At 36.1% G+C, this 18,697-nt stretch overlaps 1 protein-coding gene across 16 annotated transcripts in view; it reads right to left on the bottom strand.

The window, feature by feature from the left end:
* Positions 1-18,697, bottom strand: part of DLG2 (discs large MAGUK scaffold protein 2) — a 1,668,408-nt gene that overhangs the window by 1,004,540 nt on the left and 645,171 nt on the right. For 2 of the 16 annotated variants that reach the window (XM_036221816.1, XM_036221817.1), the window contains exon 1: positions 11,500-12,049. The exons of 13 other annotated variants lie outside the window; for them this stretch is intronic. In XM_036221816.1, the coding sequence (XP_036077709.1) occupies positions 11,500-11,601 (102 nt within the window). In that variant the 5' untranslated portion in view covers positions 11,602-12,049. Of the gene's footprint in view, positions 1-11,499; positions 12,050-18,697 lie in introns of those variants that run through there. One more of the 16 variants, XM_036221820.1, reaches the window with a different exon arrangement.

The following is an 18,697-nucleotide window of genomic DNA, read 5'->3' as shown; positions in this document are numbered from 1 at the left end:
ACATGGTGGCCAGGAGTATCGTCTATGAGGATATAACACAAACTGGTCCTAAAGGGTAAGTAGGGATTAGCTATACCATTAAAATCTCTTTTATCTCCTCCCTCCTTGGAAAGAAACCGAACCATCCATAAAGCGCCGGGCGAGTGTAGAAGAGAAGAAACAATTTATTTGCTAAACAAACTAATACTGTTCTCACTGAGTAGGCAAGTAGAATGTTTATGTGCAATCCTTAAATGACAGTACAAGGTGCTAGATGGTTCAGGACCAAAAGCAGCTACAAGGACAGTGCCTTGAGGGCTTTGAACAGCCAGGCTGTATGCAAAGCAAAAACTTTAAACTGTTCAATACCTCAGGGTTATTTCTTTGAAAATAAGCAACTGTAGACACATCTTGTGAATCATGTTATCACTATTTTCTGAACGGCACATTGGAACATCTCAATATATTCACTATAACTTAACACAGAATCAGATTAAGTGGAACCGAATCTGTAATTGGTAATAAAAGATCTTCAAAACTATCATCATCTATGAGGCACAACATCAAGTCCTTCACATTAATACTGTGAGACCGAGGAAACTTATTTTGGCAAAAATATGTACATAGAGAAAACACATGCTAATGCCAAAGGCTCATTCAAAATTGAAAAACATCTAGTTGTCCTAGTGTAAAATAATACATTTTGCATTGTGCTTTTTGGTTAGAAAATTTAGGAATTACCTTCCTGAATCCATATGAATGGAACAAAAAACATAGATGTGCATCTGGAAACACCCTAAAATTAACAAGGCCTACAAATACAATTATACAAGCAAATACCTAGACTTGTTTTTTGTTAGTAGAAAACTGGTTCATTTAAAATAAAATTTTAAATAACTTTTATCTGTTTCTCTAGAACTCAGAAAACCCACTACCTAGACCATCTTTACAAAGAGATGAAGATTTTTCAGTTTTCAAAGATCTATTTGGGTCCACAAATCCTTGTGACAGAAGTAGCAGGGCTTTGGCACATGCAAATTCTTGCTGAGTTTCTTGGTTCAACACTAAAAGCAGAAATAACTGATAATGGAGTTGTGCATGGAACTGATTTGACTGAAAGTAGGAAGGTTGTATCCAGATCCTGGACTCCTAATGTGGGATATGAAAGAATGAAAGAGAAAGCCGGCAGTGCCTTCATCTGGCCTGACTACATACTCTCACTTCTATATATTTCAGGAACACAGGAAATATTGTGTTTCTAAGATAGGGGCCACCTATAAGAGGTTAGAAACCATAGGAAAGAAGAGACAGATATCTCAAAGTCATTCAGCTCTACTTCTTGCCTTACCATCTGAAATCTTTGTCTTCATTGGACAGGTGCAATTGTATTTGAGTCAGTATACATTTGCTGAGCACCTTCACCATGAACCCTCAGCCCATCAAGATTCAATATAGGTAACACACACTCATTTTGATCCCATAAATGAGTATTACAGGGCAAGCACCATTTCTTTCCCTCTGTTCTTGACAGGATCCCAGAAATATCTTGGTTGAATGCTTTGGAAGCATGGTCAGTTAATCTCTAGGAAATGTTTGTGGGGGTCAAACAAGCAAAAAGATTTTCTCAGAGCTTAGAGTATGAAATCTGAGTTTAAACCCTAGTGCCTTCACTACATGCTTTTATACTTTGGGCAAGGCATGGCATCATTTAGGAAATATGAATATGAAAGAGACTTTAAGTAATATCTAGTCTAATCCCAACTAGTTATTTGATCACCCAATAATATCATGAGAAAATAGCTTTCAGCCTGATACTTGAAAATTTCTAGTGAAGAGAATTTTAAACTCAATATGCTTTAGTTTCCTCCTCAATAAAATATCTACTTCACAGAGCTATTGTGTTGAGTGATATAAGATAATTATTTTCAGAATGCTGTCCATAAAATGATGGTGACCATTATTTTAAAACACAAATAAGATCAAGATAAAGGATTTTTTTTTCTAAATAGATAAAACTTTTACAAAGAGGTAAGCCCTGTAGGCAGCAAGCAAATACACAATCCCCACTTCCTGCCTCTTAAACCTTCTAACCACCTTTATCTGAGAAACTTTCTGAAATTCAATTTCTACTTGACCAGAACAAAGGTGCAGTTTGCATAGCCTGGTTTCCTATTTCCCTACAGTTTCTCTCTTTTTTTTTTTCTTGCAAACTTTTCAAGATAAAAATTCAACACTCTGGAGCTCTGGAGGATGCCTGATCTCCCTTCAGTTCAAACAGGCTTCCGGTTCCTACAATAAATGAGATCATAGTATCCCTACTAATACTGCTGTAGATAAGAACCTGTCAGCATTTTCATTATAAAACCTTTTTTTTTCCCTCTGGCTTGGCGACCAACCACAGCAATTTTCTTGGGAAGTAGCTCCAGTGAAGGGCAATGCACAAGGCTCAAACACAGAGAGAAAGTGTTTTCATTTTACAGAACTCAAGAAAGGTTTATTTGGGAATTAGGCAGTCTGCAGAATCCCAAAGAGCATTTCTTTCTGATGGTTGTATGCTTTTTAAATAAAGAAAATAAGGTTTAATGATATGTAAAACAAACTTTTTTTAGGCAGCAGATGTTAGAAAAAGGGTTATCTGCTTAATACTTTCAGGCACCAATGCCTTGGTAACGATGGCTATAACAACATACACATTCTTGAATCTAAGCTCACGGGAAGGTGCTTTGGGGCTGGGAGCATTCCCTCACGGACTCTGAGCTAGAATCATAGTGGGAAGGTTACACCAGCATTACTTCGAATAGAAGAAAATGGGATATGTTAATAATACACTAGAGATAATAAAATCTTCCTAGCAAAATGATGACACACTGAATATTCAATAAAGGTAGGTCAAATATAAACTAATATCTAATGTGGTTTATATAGTAAACTTTTTCTTTCCTACTCTTGAATCTTAGATGTAAAAGTGAAAAAGACTCTTTCTAGGCTACTTCATCCTATGCTAATATAAACAAAAATGAAATGAGAAAGGACTGTATCTGAAGGAGTGAGAGAAAGAAAACTATTAATATCTATTTAATGGCTACCATATGCCAGATATAGTATTTATTGCTTTCTTATTTGGTTGGTATAACAAGCCCACTAAATATATCTTATCTTCATTGTATAGATTAGGAAAAAGATGTGTGTATATGTTAGTGCTGGTGCACTAGCCAAACTAAACGAATCCCAACAGGGACTGCATCTTATTTTATTTGAATACCTGTGAGATACCCATTATAATGATAAATGTAGTGGATATGCCCAAAAGAGATCTAGAAATGGATTAATGGACAAGTGTACCTACCTTTCCCTAAATGGAGATTTTTGCCAAACACAGTGAGGAAAACTGAAGACGTGGCTCCAAGAGAAAAATCAAAATCTCCTAATCTTAGATAACAAACCAATTAACATGGTAGTACCCATAATATTTTTTTAAATGTTATGAAAGTGATATCATTAATCATTATTTTATGTTATTATTATTTGAGATGTAATGTAGTGATATTAACCCCTGGGTGGGTAAACTAAAATGTGAATGTTAAGGAAATTAGAATTTTACAGATTATGACTCTGTTTAGTGTGCCTCATTCATCAAACAAAATGATTTAAACCACCTCAGAAACTTTGAGAAAACCTTAACAAAGGTAATGCAATGGAATACTATCACAAATAATATATTTTATATTTGAAATCACAAACGTACACATAGAAAATAATGTTTTAAAAATACTACATTATTTATGAGGTTTCCAGAAGCTATAATTTAAAACTGTTCATGTTACATTTGACCCAATCATTTAAATGTTCATAGTAAAAATTATTATAGAATACTTAATCATCACTGCAATGTACAATAAATTCATAAGGCTAACAAGAACATTCACATCTGTAAATATAGATGGAAATGTCATTAAAGTAGCATTGAAGGATTTCTACCCTGCTACATCTGAAGGTTTAATTTGTGATTTATAATTAAATAATTCATGACCCTCTAGAGTAAACAAGCTAGCTGCAGCAAGATCCTCATGGCATGAAGATTCACTTGCATTTATAATCTATTAGTTCCCCTATAACTTACTGGAGATGATATATCGAGGCATCTTATCTCACCCTAGATACCAGGTGTATTAGCCAGGGTTCTCCAAAGAGACAGAGATTTATTATAAGGATTTGGCTCATGTGATTATAGAGGCCGAGAAATCAAAAAATTTGCAGTCAGCAAATTAGAGCCCCAAAAGAGCCGACATTCAGTTTTAGCCTAATTATGAAAGCCTGAGAACCAGGAGAGCTGATGGTATAAGTTCCAGTCTAAAGATCAGCAGGCCCAAGACCCAAGGAGAGATGATGTTTCAGTGTAAGACCTAAGGCTGGAAAACACTGATATTCCTGGTCAAGCTAGTCAGGCAGAAGTTCCTTCTTACTCAGCCTTTTTGTTCTATTAAGGTATTCAACTAATTGGATTAGGCCTACCCACTTCAAGGAGAACAATCTGCTTCAGGTCTAAAGATTCAAATGTTAATCTCATCCAGAGACACCCTCACAGGCACACCCAGAATAACACTTGGCCAAATAAATGCCTGGGCACCCAGTGGCCCCACCAAGGTCACACAAAAAATTAACTGTCATACTAGAGTAACACAGTGAGTGATGCTTAGTCTGTTTCAGTTAACGAAAGCTCTAGGAAGTTTGATAGCACAGAAGTTCCAGAGGAAAACTGCTGAAGGAAAATGACAAACTCTAATAAAATGCACACTATTTATTTTTTTACTAATTCATTCAGTAAATATTTATAAGCACCTATATAATTCACTCATTCATTTGACAAATATTTATTGACTACCTTATATTAAACAGGTACAGTTCTATTTACTGGATCTTTTTAGGCACTGTACTAAATGAGTATGATATGGCCCCTGACTCTAAAGAGCTCAGAGTTTAGATGGACAAATAGAATAAGTAAACAAATTTACAACTGAGTATTATAATTAAGATTCAAGCATTAGTTATTAGATGTCATTGGCATTCAGAGGTAATTTAATTCAGAAGGGATTGGAAACACGGATTTTGGAACTTCACCGGGATATCTGAGTACAAGGCCAAAGGCTTCATGACAAATACAAAATAAGTCTGAGGTTCTTCAAGATCCTGAATTCTATGACTAACATTCCTTTTTTTGTGAACATATTTTACTGACTACACAACATTTAACCCTCCCTATCTTTTGATATTTAGCTCAACTCTTAACTTTCTGCTATTAAAAATAAAATTTGAAAAGGACCTTGAACTGGCAAGTATACTTTGTCAAATGGGACACAAGGCCTGCGCAACCTGCTTCTTTGGGACACTCAGCACCTGTTTCACTCATTAGCTCATTTTTCATTTTCTCTTTTTGGGTCAGATTTAATCTAAGATTTTTTTTTTTTTTTTGGTGTGAATTATGTAAACTTCTAGATTCTGCCTTTCAGGGCATGAAAACACTTTAATAATGTGTTGGTAGGTTAAAGTACATCTCATTTCCTGATGAATAGATTTCAGTGTACTTGACTAAAGAAAACTGTCAGTTGACTATCAACAATCTCCAACTTTTCACCAGTTTGCAAGGTGACTTTAATAAAGTGGAATAGAAAAATGCGTGTTGAATATTTACCACATTCCAGGCACTATGCTAAATGTTTTAATATGTGTTATATTACTTAATCTTTATAACAGTCCTGTAAGCAGGGTGTTATTTTTCCTGCTTTTTCCAGATAAATCTTGTCAGTTTTTTTCTCTCACCTTGAATCTCAGAACTTCTACTTCATAGAGATCGTGGCATAGAAAAATAACACTGAGTTAGAAATTAGGAGACCTGGTTTTAGCCAAGGCTCTGTGATTTGCTGTGTGCTCTTGAGAAAGTCACCTCCTGTCTAATGTTTTAATAACCTTACCTGGGAAATGAGAACATGAATACTATAGGAAATGATATATTAGACCAAACTTCTCAACAAAACAAAACAAAACAAAACAAAACAAAAAAACCCAACTTTTACCATAAGGCTGAGTCCTCTGACAGGTGTGCCTTACATTTAAATTCAGATTTATTCCCAGGAAGGTATGCATACATTATATATTTTTGCAAACTTACTCCTAACTTAAAGAAACTTATAGGAAGTTTCTACTTGAAAGTTAATTCTAAAAACGAGTGTAGAACTCTGGATATAAATTAATTGGGCTCAAATTTTGGTTCTACTACTTAAAAGCTGTGTGACTTTAGGCAAATTTCTTAAACTCTGTGTTCCTCAGTTTCCCCTTCCTAACATGGAAATGAGTATTATACCCAATTCTAAAGTTACTGTGAGGATTAAGTGAGTTGACATTTGTAAAGCATTTACAACAGTATTTAGCACAGGGTAGGAGGTTAATGTGTACGTGTTGGGACAGGGACTTATGTCTTGACTGTATAAACAGTTGTTAAATTAATGTACCCATGTTGCACAGAAACACTTGATTATTTTTGCATATTAGATATTTTTAAATTTGGGCACACTGATAGAGTTATGTGACTCCTATTTTCTCAAAGTCCAACAAAATTTTAACTTTACTAATAGAAAAACATGCTAATTAAATCTTATTTAAAAATTCATAAAGTAGAGGAGAATGTTATGACATATAAAGTAACTTGTGGCAGTACAAATTTATACGGCCACCTTTAAAATAAATGATATATCAATTAATGAATCCTTTGGGACCACCATTCTTTTATAACAAAGTTGGCTATGTGTAAATAAACAAGTGAGCAAACAAAACCACTTCTCCACCTCAGAGACTTTCTTGGCAAGAAAAGGGTTCCTGCGAAATGTTAAAACACGAGGGTTTCAGGGAACTGTCCACCAGAGAGGTGCTGACAGGCACTTTGATATGGGAAGATTATAAAAGTACATTCTTGCAGTTGGGAGACTTCCCTTTCCTCTTCTTTTTTCTGATGCCTCTTTCCTTTCCCATAATCCTGTTCTACTTGTTTTCCTTCCCTTCTGCCCCTTCCTTTCTTTGTTTGCCTGATAACTATGGAGATTGGAAGAAATGGCACTTGTAAAATACCTCTGATAGTTTCTAGCCCTTGTAGATGTTTAATTAAGCTGAATTTTTTTTCCTGCCCTTAACTTCTTGAGTGAGAATCTCTTCCACCTTTTGATTCCCTTGTCTTTTTTGCCCCTGTTTTATTTTATTTTCACCTTTTCCTTATTCTCATTCTTCTTTCTTTAGGGAAAGTCACCAAATAGATGAGAGGAAGACTGCTTTCTACCAGATGATTCCTTTCTTTTGAGGGGTGGAGACTCTGGGGAGAGGGGGAAGGGTTTCAGGACTTTACAACATTTTCACAAACTTTTCCTATCCTAATTTATCAAGCAGGATATTAAAGGCATCTGATGTGGTCTAAGAGCTTGATGGTTTGATTCAATTGAGTTGTTATAGTAATAAATGATTATTGGGTGGGGGGGGAAGGGGATAGGTTCTCTAATGTATATATGAACCTCATTTCAATAACATTTTTTTGAGTTAAAAAAATAATTGTAGAGAACATTACACTTTATAAAGAACTTTTAGACTATTAGGACAAATAACAAATATACCATCTTTTTTGTTTTTGTTTTTTGCCTTGGAAATGGTGACTAGAAGGGAGAGAATGAAGAGAAGAGAACACACAGGAGCTGCTGACCCTTGCAATGCAGCTATGAGAAACATAATGAAAAGAGAAACAATATATAGTCTTGGTCATGGAATTACATTGAAAACTTGGATTTTTTTCAGGTAGCAAAACAGAGTTAAGCAAAGGTAAAAATCATGTCTATTTTCAGATAAAGACACACACATAGAAAAACAGCTATGAAGGAAAAAGCCTTTTGGAAGGCCTCATTCTCATTGGAAAGTATATTCCCAAAGCAGTATTATATGCTAATCACATACAGACTGGGGCAAAAAAAAAAGGAATGATATAATAGAAAAACTTTTTTGAACAGCAATAATGATTTGATTTCCCTTATGAGACTTTAAGGTCGGGTGGGACTGTGTTTTCTGTGTTTTACATAAGGGAGTAGAATTACCTCCTTCTGTAGACTCGTAGCTCCTGAAGGAAAGGGCTGGTATCACACTTAGATTTGTATCTCATGGCTAGCACACTACCTAGGACAGGGCCTAACACAGAAAGCCAATCGCCTTTATAGTCATAAGTTATATAGTCAGTTAACTAAGCTGAATGACAACCAGGAAACAGCAAGGGGGCCTGGAGATTGCTAACTGACAAAATAAAATTATTTGGGGTTTCTGTCTTCAAAGTTTAAGTTACTCAGCATCCTTCAAGCTATTACTAGGTTTGGGATAATGAGAACAAGCAATTTAATTGTTTTTTTAGAAACTGACAAAGTCAGGCCTACTCACAAACATAGTTTTAGACTTTGCCACATTAAAAATCTTCTGGGAAAGAAAATAAACATTTAGCCTAATAATTTTGGTTTCAAACTTACTAGAAAATATTGAAAAGCATGAGTTTTGGAAGGCTCTATATTGCCACCTATATTTCCATAAGTTTTTTCAACAATTATTTTAATTTTAATTTTGTTTCTCAAAGATTCAACTGAAATCTTTATTTTACATTTTTATTTAAATCAATATTATAATTAATATAGTCATCTACCACATCACTTGACTTTGAGACCATTGGGGACAGAGTGTTTATTGTCACTTCTCCAGTTTCTAACATTTATTGATTGTTCAATGAATGTTGGTTGATTGAGTGAAACAATGGTATTAGGTTTTCATTAATTTTCATAAATCCATCTTTTTGAATGTTTTATCAATATATAAATGTTCCCTACATTTTATATAAGCACTTAGCATAGAGAAAAGTAACTTCAAGAGAAATAATGATCAAGCTCATAGCAAAACTGAACAATTTATCAAAAGAACTATCCTGACAATGAAAGAGTTTCCTCCTAGATGTTATAAGCCCCCTAACAGAGCTATGAAAATAACCAAGGCCACATAAAAGTATCGATAATTTGATGAAGGCATATATACTCACTTAAACTATATTACTCACAATGACACAGTACTATGTAACACAGTAGTTATTACTGTGGTCATTCTACCTATGAGGAAACCAAAATTTAGAGAAATTTAGTAAGTGGCACATCTAGTTTTGAAACCCAGGCATATACAATATACAAGTTTTCAACATTATGTCCTGTTGTCATCTGTCAAATAGTGTTGAAGAATTTCACTAGAGAAAGGCTGGAGTGGAAGGCTCTATTATTGTTTCCATATCTAAGATTCTAAAGTGGGAGACTTATAGCAGTCTATAATAAACCAACTGTTAAGTATAGTTATAATTATTAATCCTATTATGTAGGTCTTTTAAGAATTATTTCATTCAAACTTTTGACAAAATAGAATGAGATAAACCCTCTAAAGGTTTTATTTTTATTTTCATAAAGCTTTGATTTATTTTCCAAAGGACAATGTCTACTAACACCGGTGATTTATGTATTTCACCCTATTGACATAATTCTCTCTCACAAACTGACTCTGTTAAACCAGAACACCAAAAGAAAGAGAACTTAATGGAAGGTAAACTAATGTAATTCCCCAGCCTTTAAAAATAAAAAGTTTGCTTGTAATTATACCAATTCCCTTCAATTGCCTGAAAATCATGGGAAAACTTAATAGCATAAAAGAAACCTCTTTGAAAATGAGCTCCAAGGCTGGATGCATATTCAACAATATTCTCCACACCAATAACTTATCTTATTTGATTATTAGCTTGTGTTTAATTTCCCTTGACAAATAATTCACCTTTGTTAATAACCATTTAGCACTGTAAAGCAATTCTTATAAGTTTATGGGAATGGATTTTAAACAGTAGCCATTGCTAAAATGCTGCTGTAAATATAATTAGAAGAGTGAATGGATAGAAGCATGGAGGGAGGGTGGCAGCTTGTGTGGGGAGAGGAGCTAACAAGTTATCTTACTGGTGGTGTTCATTCACATATGTCTTCCTGACAGTGATGAACATGCAAAGCTTCAACAACTCTAAGATCTTTTCAGAAGTTTTAAAAGGAGAATCTAGGTACTAATTAGTATAATCAATATTTTTTAATAGACTCTAAGGTGCAGCCTATCATACTGAGTGAAAAATATAAATCTCTGGCAGTTACTTTACCATTAAATGATTTTGTGAAAGACATCATTGGAAAATGTTAGAGCTGTGGAGGGTCATCTCATCTACAGGTCTCATTTTATAGGATAAGATCTGAGGCTCAGAAAAGAGAGATCCTATAGGCATAGCCAGTATAAGATTCTGACTCCCAATTTTTCTATTAAACCTACACCCCCTATGAACACTACCCTTGAATTTGAACGTGTAATATTTCATTAACTTTACTGCCTAAGATGCTTGCTAGCTGTCCAATCCATTTGTTGGTGTTGTGTTTCAGAACAACAGAAATCATGTGAGTATTTACTTCCAAGTGTGAATTTTTGGTTATTTCAGGTGATACACTCTCTCCTTAGAGAGTCACCTTAGTGGCCACAAAAGTGTTTTATACAAACAGGCTAGACAAACCCACCAGCTTTTTACAATGAATAGAAGTGAAGGAGTTTACCTAGAAGTAAGGGGACATGCTTTCATACCATTCATGGGCTGACTGCTCCAGTATCAAGTTTCATGTACCTTTTTCAGGGAGTGCATCGTTAAGTCAACCAAAAAAGTTTCAGATAAGGAGGAACAAATGTACGCTGTTTCAAAAACCTTCAAACCTCATTTCCTTGGGAACACTAATCACCTTTACAAAAATCTGGGGTGGGACAGTTATTCACTATTAACTTCAGGGAGTAACTGCATCACCTCTTGATAAAATTTCTGAGTGTTGATTCCAAGTAGATTGTATAAGCTCGGAGAAAAATACATAATTGGGGGCAACATGAGCCTAGATCCAGATTTTCAGTCTAAAATAAATAAAAGCTCCTCGGCGTTAAAAGTGCCAAACTGCAAATTGATATGTTCAATTTCATCTCAAGTGTATCTACCACCCCAGCTAACCCTGACTGACCAGGGGCCGTGTGGGTCAGAGCTCCAGCGTGGTAACCTGTGATGAGTTCGGGAGCTTGCAAATGAGTCGCCAGAAGCCAAGTCACTAGCTAAACGTATAACAAGATCCCAAGTAGAGAGCCACCTAAGGCGCCCCCTTTCCGAAGCGTATCTGCTCTTGGAGCTTGAGTACATTAGAGACCAGGGTCCTGTCATGACCGAGTTATCACCCAACATCGGATGCCAGAAAATCAGTGTACTCTCCAGGCCCCCAAACCCAGCCGGCTCCCAGAGAGAGCAGAGCAAGTCGTAGCTTCTGTCACTCTCCCAACAGGCAGACACATAAACAAACAAAAGAATTGTTCGCACCCCCAAGAGAGGCAGCATGCATTAAAAAGACATGACCCTCGTCCTACCTTGCATCCAAACATCAACGACAAAGTGTTGTTGGTGCAAGCAACTTTGCAGTGGCAAATCATTGGTGTAAAACAGTCAGGGTCCTTAACAACAGGGGACATTCCTTTCAAGCTGCGGCAGTGGCAGCTCGCTGGGGGACCCGAACAGGGTGTTCGCCCGGCACATGGAGCGACAGCCTAGACCAAGCGGCAGCTTCGATCGCTGCCCCCTGAGCCCGGCGCAGCCATCCCAGCGCCGGGGTAGAAGCAACGCTGAGGGCAAGTACCGGCTGTCTTCGGGGTCTCCCTTCCCTGGGGAATGAGGCGTGGTGGGGGAGGGACAGAACCAAGATGGGTTTTTCCCCCTTATGGTGAATTGGAGAGGGTAAAATTTTAAGTAAATAAATAAATAAATAAAAATAAAAAGGAAGCCAGGAGCTTAAAGGAGGGTTCAAAGGAGGTGGGGCAATATTAGCATGTAAAAGGATGTGCCCGCCTACTCTCCCCAGTCACACAAGATTGTCATGGGAGCTGAAGGGGGCTGAAATTATTCTCTGAAGAAAAAAAAAAAAAATACTGCAGCTCCCTATTTGGTAAAAAGCCAGTGGCTTGCAGCAATCCAGAGTCACCGTGGGGAGTGCTGGCCGGGCAAGTGGGGTGGGAGGGAGGAGCCAAGAGAGGGGGGAAGCGTGGTACTGGTCAGCTTAGCCCAGCCTGCCGGCAAGCAAGCTCTGTGCCACTGAGAAGTCTCTGGGGTAGGCATGCGGGGGCTCCCAGCGCTGATGTGACCCAGAGACCACTCTCGGCCCCCATTGCTGCTGCTGCCGGAGTGTAGGCGACCAATGAGACCGAGTTCCAGAGAAGCGGAGGCCCGTGTGGAACCCTGCTGGGTACATCCTGCCTGCCCTCTGACAAAGGCTTGCCTAGGTTGCCGGCCACGAAAGGGACCTAAGGTAGAAATGGGCTGGAAATGGTTTCCCTTGGGCCCTAGGCCCCTGACTTTTGGGGCAGGGATCTTCCTCTTTCCCTGGGTGATAGAACTAGTATCAGAAGCAAGGCTTTATCTGACACAACATTTTTCAGACTCAAAAAGGAAGAGTCCGCCTCCTCCCCATATTGAGTCTCCGAAACTCCGAAAAGCCACAGAAGTATTTATGTTATTTCAAAAGTATGAATGTCAAGACTGGTAGATGCTTTATTGTTTTGTTTTTCTTTTCTTTTCTTTTTCTTTTTAAAGTGAGTCTGTTCGAATTGCAAAAGACCAAAAAAATATCAGCATGTGGCTGGCCCAGCTGCAAAATTGCTTATTGAAGACAAAAAGTAATAGGAAGGGTACAGACTAGAAACATAAAACTAGCACTTTTTGAGTACCACCTGAGTGCCTGACACTATGCCTCATAGATGGTTAGTGGAAAGAGAGCAAGACATCAGAGTTTAGAATCAAACTCTGGTTCTAGTGATGATTGTGGATTTGTATAAGTCACTTACAGTATATGAGCTCCTGTTTGCCTCTCTGTAAATGCAGCTATTAACCCCTACTCTGTAGAGCTGTCATAAAGACTAGAGATAATAAACAGTACATTTCTGTGGCAAGACCCGGTGGTACCTGGCAGCTGTTCTTTACTTACATAGCATATCTTAGCCTTAGAGGTAAATGTTATCGGATACATTTTCCTAGAGGAGGAAACTGAGGCCCTAAGGGTTATATCATTTGCCTAAGTCACACAATCGATAAGCCATTTAGGTGAAGTTTAAAGAAAAGTGATGGAAGATAGTTTAAAAAGTAACTTCGCAGGAGACATTACACACTTCTCTAAAATAATGTTCTAAGGTCTCCAGATTTATCTGAGAAGGGTCAGGCCTGTCCTATTCATATGAAAGCTGTAGTTTCAAAGTCTCTTTCTAATTGGGCATTGCACTCAGATCCCACTTGAGATACGGCAACAACATAGTCCCAAACATCCATAACAAATTCTGTCAGACCATGTCATCCTGACACAGTTCCATGAGAATGCCAGGCCACTTATACACTAAATTTATAAGCACCCCAATAACACTATACTCTTTAGCCTTATGAAGTTCCAGTAAAAACAAAGAACAAAACAACTTGCAAATTGTTAAAGCAAATACAGTGCCCTTTAAACTTTTTTTTTTCACTTGCCCATGTCCAAAATATCCATCTCCAGTCCCAAGTTAATGGAATCCAAACCTGATTGCATCAGAATTCTCTGAGGTGCTCGCTAAAAAAAAAAAAAAAAAAAAAAAAGGATGCTCAGACCCAACCCTACATTCTCATTCCTGAGGTTAGGATATAAAAGAATCTATTTTTAATCAGCCCCCTACTGAGAGGAATATGTGTCCCACCTACAAAATTAGGGCCTCTTGAAGGAAATTGAGGCAAATTCCATTCTAACTCAACAGGGCAGCTATGCCTCAGACTTTGGGATTCTTACACTAAGTGCAAGGGTCCTTACCTACTTGGTTTCTCTCTTAATAATCAGGATTGCTTCAATACAGTTCATATCTAGGGACTGCTAGGGCTCAGGAGGTCTAATATACATGGGTTACACCATAGCGGATCACATTTTAGGAGAAGAACTCTTATCTGGTACTTTTGGTTGAATCTTAAAGTCACATTCACAGATTAAGTGTATCCCTTAGCATTTTATCGCTTTATGTTATCATAAAATGTGTGATTGTGTGAGCACTTCCACCTACAGAGCATCTATAATTACTGCTGTATTTCCAAAGGAGAATGGATTCTAAAAAAGTTGTACAATATTTCCCTTATTCATTAGCCTATAATTTGGATTTCAAACACCCCAAAAGTATTGTATGCTCTATATTGTGATGTTCCAATAATATCTAACACAGTCTTTCCCTAATGAATTACCCAAGCTAAGGCTGACCTCCTATTCTAGGGCAGCATTAAAGGCTGCTATGTTCAAGTTATTTCCCACTTTACAGTTTGTGCTGGTTTAGATTGAGACAGCCAAATGAAAAAGAAAATGAAGAAAAATGTATATTTAATTTTCTTGATTTTTATTACCTTTAATCAATGAGAGTTTATTTCTCTCCCTTTCCAAATAAACATACACACCAAACACACACCCTGTCCCCCGTGTGTGTGTGTGTGTGTGTGTGTGTGTGTGTGTGTGTGTGTATTTGGTATCTGTTTATATGCATCCAGAAAAATGCTTTCCCTTAATTCTTGTCTCTTGATAATAGCTCTGGGGTGAATTGAAAGGGAGGAGGAGGAGGGGGGAATGTGGTTTCCATGACAATGCATTCCATAGTTACAGCCAGTAACCACTATGGTTAAAAAAATGAATCACTATTACCTTAAGATATGAACACCCTGCATTATTGGTCTGTAAAGCGCTAATTTGAGAGTATACTGCATGGGGGTGCACTACAATATTTTTAGGAGGAGATGTTACTAGGGAATGCCAAGAGATGATGCACTCACTTTAATAGTCAAAAAAAAAAAAAAAAAACCCAAAACCCCTCAATTAGACATTTCAATGATTGGTACCATTTATAGTTCTTCCTAATAATTATCACTTTTGCAAAATGATACACAACTACATACTATTAAATATTTTTCCTAATGACAGCTTTCCTCAAAATGGACTCATAATCACAAAAACAAAAACAAAACAAAACAAACAAACAAATAAAACAGGATCATCAATAAATATGACCAGGGTTTAATTTTATTTAATTTTTTTTAGTATTGTTATTGTTGTTATTGTTACTATTCTTGATCAGAAAATGGAACAAGAAGCATTAATTATTTACTCATGTTTTTTCCTTTCTTTGCTGATTCTTTCTATAGCAATTTTTGAAAAGAGATGGTTCATATTGGAAGGGACAAGAGTATATTGGACAAAAGTAGTCATGGTGTTTTTTCCTACTGACTGTGCGATTATAACAGGCTACTCAGCCTCTCCGAGCCTCAATTGTCTTGTTCGTTAAAATAAAATGGGTATACTAACAAGTGTACTTCCAGTGCTAAAGTACTCTGAGTGGTCTTCCAAATACAGGATCTTAAGAATGTTAAGATTTGAGAAGCTATTTTACTCAGTCAACTGTCTTCAGAAAATAAACTTTTCCATAGTGCTTACTATTTGATGTGCTCTAATATAGTGTTTACTATATGCAGTTTTAAATTCAGTAGTGTGCTGGAGCCAGATTCTACTTTTGATAGCCAATTAATTAATTGCATCTCTTTCAAACTCTTATTTTAGTGACAACGTGTTGGTAGCTTGAAATCAACTATGGAGGAAGTACTTATACAACATAAACTAGCAAATGCTATGAATCAAGACTTATTGCTTCAGAGAAACATTTACCAGCACAGCACTGGTTTAAGTACTTTATCTATATTAATTTATTTAATTACAACAACCACTGAATCACAGGAAGATTAAGTAACTTGTTCACACTAACAAAACTCTGTATACTAGTTAGTTGAATGAATCAACAACACAAAAAAGTCTGAATGGCTTTCAATCACAAATGTCTATTTCTTCCTCATGTTAGATGTCCACCACAGCTTTACTGCGACTCTAGCCTATGTTGTTTCATGAACAGAAAAGCAGCCTCTCTCGGGGACATGATGTTCCCATGGCAGAAGGAAAATAATGAATAGCTGGATACATAGTGGTTCCTAATATTTCTGTTCAGACATTATAAACATCTTTCTAAAATTTTATTAGTCAAGGAATGTCATGTGGCCAGACCTGATGCCAACGGGGTGGGAAAGGATAATACTCTCATAGAGAAGAGAGAATATTGGAAACAATAATGCAATTAGGCAACAGCTTAACTGGGTGATAGAATTGGAATTTGAACCCAAGCAATTTGACTTAAAGAGCTAAGTTCTCAATTAGTAGGCTATTATGCCTGTTACTTACAACTAACATATCTCAATTTTTCACCTGCTTTCCATAATAAGGCTTGCTAGTTAGTAATTCTTTGAGGGAGTTCTTCCCTGTGACTCCTGTAAAGAAAGCATGGTAGATTTCAAGAACCTAAGAACTTTGGAGCCATTCAGATACACTAGGTTTTGCCACTAATTTCTGTGTGATTTCCACCTTGATATTCCTTTCCTTTTCCTTTTCACTGCAACCTGAAGTCCACTTATTTTTATTTAATCTTTAGTGGAGATGTTTTTACGAAATTCGTTTTTCATTGAGTTTAGAGTTTAGATCACAAACTATTTTTTTTTTTATCATTGAGCTTCCTGAAATATATAAGGCAGAGAAGTATATGAATATGTCTTTCTGCTATCAATGAGTTTACAAACTAATTGAAGAGACTGTCAGGAAATAAAGGTCAATGGTAGCTCTTCCTAACAGTAGGAAAGTATATATAATTAAATACTAATAAATGTCCTTAGAGTTCATAAGAATGTTTTATCAATCTGGTTAATGTCTCTAAAATTCTACCTCCTATCTGTAAAAAGGTAATAATGCTATGGCATTGTTACAAAGCTTACATGAGATAATGTATTTCAATATGCCTGCCACTGATCTGGTTTGTGGTAGGCACTTGGCAAATTAGAGAAGCTTTGTGTTAATTTCATAATTTTTCTTTCAGTAAAAGTTAACTGGAAAGAATAAATCTATTAGATCCAATAGGTTTAATCTCTTTACATGGAACGATTCTAATTCATTAACCTTTCTTCACAATTTTTATTCTCCCTGAAACTCCTCAAACTCTTTCTCAGACCTCTCACGTCCCTCTTACTGAAGAACACACAACTGCAGTGAGGGTTTATATTACTGTCAGGCCCCACACAACTGATTCCGATATCTGTCATGCTTTCTTCCTGACTGTTTGGTCTTCGGGTAATTTGTGAGTCTTTGATTTCTGAGTCCTCCACTTCTACTCTTCTGCCTCCAAGTATAAACTCCTTTGGGTTAGTCACACTTAGTGTCTGGTTGACCTTATTTCAGTCATACTTAGTATGTTTGCTTGACTTTTATTTAAAATAATTTTCTTGGTTTTTTTTTTTTTTGTAGTTTGGAATGATTGAGTCAATAAATGAATGAATACAGAACAAATGAATATGTGGGTTAAGCTAGGCTTTCCACAGCTCCCACCTAGGCCTGAGTTGAACTAGTATAGACCTTTATTTGTCTCCTAATCAAGCCCCCATTCCCCCACTTTCTAGTTGGAAGTTTGTCATTCATTGAGAAAAATGCCAGCCAATTGATTCAGAATCAATGTTGACAATTTCTTTTAGCAGCAACTGTTTTCAAATAATAAGTGTCTTCGGCTTCAATAAGGCAAGGCAAAATTTTGCTCAAAGATTGTTCATGATGTTCACTTTCACCGTTATTGCCATTTTGAAAAATCAAGTCTAAAATATTACCCTCTGTACCAACTATGAGAATTTCTTCAGTAGGAAAAATCAAATGAAAAAGAACTCTTTGTAAATCTCGTTTACCAAATTTAATTTTGGTGTTAAAATAATAATATTTGGGTCTTGAGATTCAGTTCTAGCTTTGACACTTATTATGTAACTCAGTCAGTTAACCTCTTTGACAGTTAATTGCCTCATCTATCAAAAAAGGGAAAGGCTTGTTAAGTAATAATACCTATATTACACGGTTCCTCACAGGATTAACTAAAATACCTTATGTAAAAGTATCTACCAAATGTCTGCTATATATTTTTTCATGCCAAAAATGGCATTTATTTTTAACAATATTTTTGCCTAAGTACAAAAGCAAAATTTTAGGTGTAGAAATAATTTAAAAACATTGCCAGGTATAAAATATAAATTTGAAAGTACTCACAATTCCATTGCCAGAAATAATCTTAATATTTTGGAAGATATGTCTCCTATAATATTTCAACAAAATTATATTCAAAATGTATATAGTATAGACTGCTTTGGAGGATAAAATACTTTGATACCTATCCAGGCTTCTAGATAGACATCTTCCTACAAAATCACCATTGATATGTTACATGATTTCAATATTTCATGGCATATTTCAAAAGTCAGCGTTTGAGGTAAAAAAAATACTTCTCATAATATTAAAATAGAAATGTTCTTGTAGGCAAATATTTGCACCTATCCATAACAAAGTTATCGAGCTAAAACTTACAGATGAAGAATTCTTGGTGCAAAAACTTGAACTTTTAAAAAAATTTTAATGTATAATAGCCAATTTATGTTAGTATCAATTTAAAATTCCATTAA

The sequence above is a fragment of the Rousettus aegyptiacus genome, unplaced genomic scaffold, assembly GCF_014176215.1.
Source record: "Rousettus aegyptiacus isolate mRouAeg1 unplaced genomic scaffold, mRouAeg1.p scaffold_m13_p_5, whole genome shotgun sequence".
Classification (NCBI taxonomy): Eukaryota; Metazoa; Chordata; class Mammalia; order Chiroptera; family Pteropodidae; genus Rousettus; species Rousettus aegyptiacus.
This window is presented reverse-complemented; position numbering and strand designations above follow the sequence as displayed.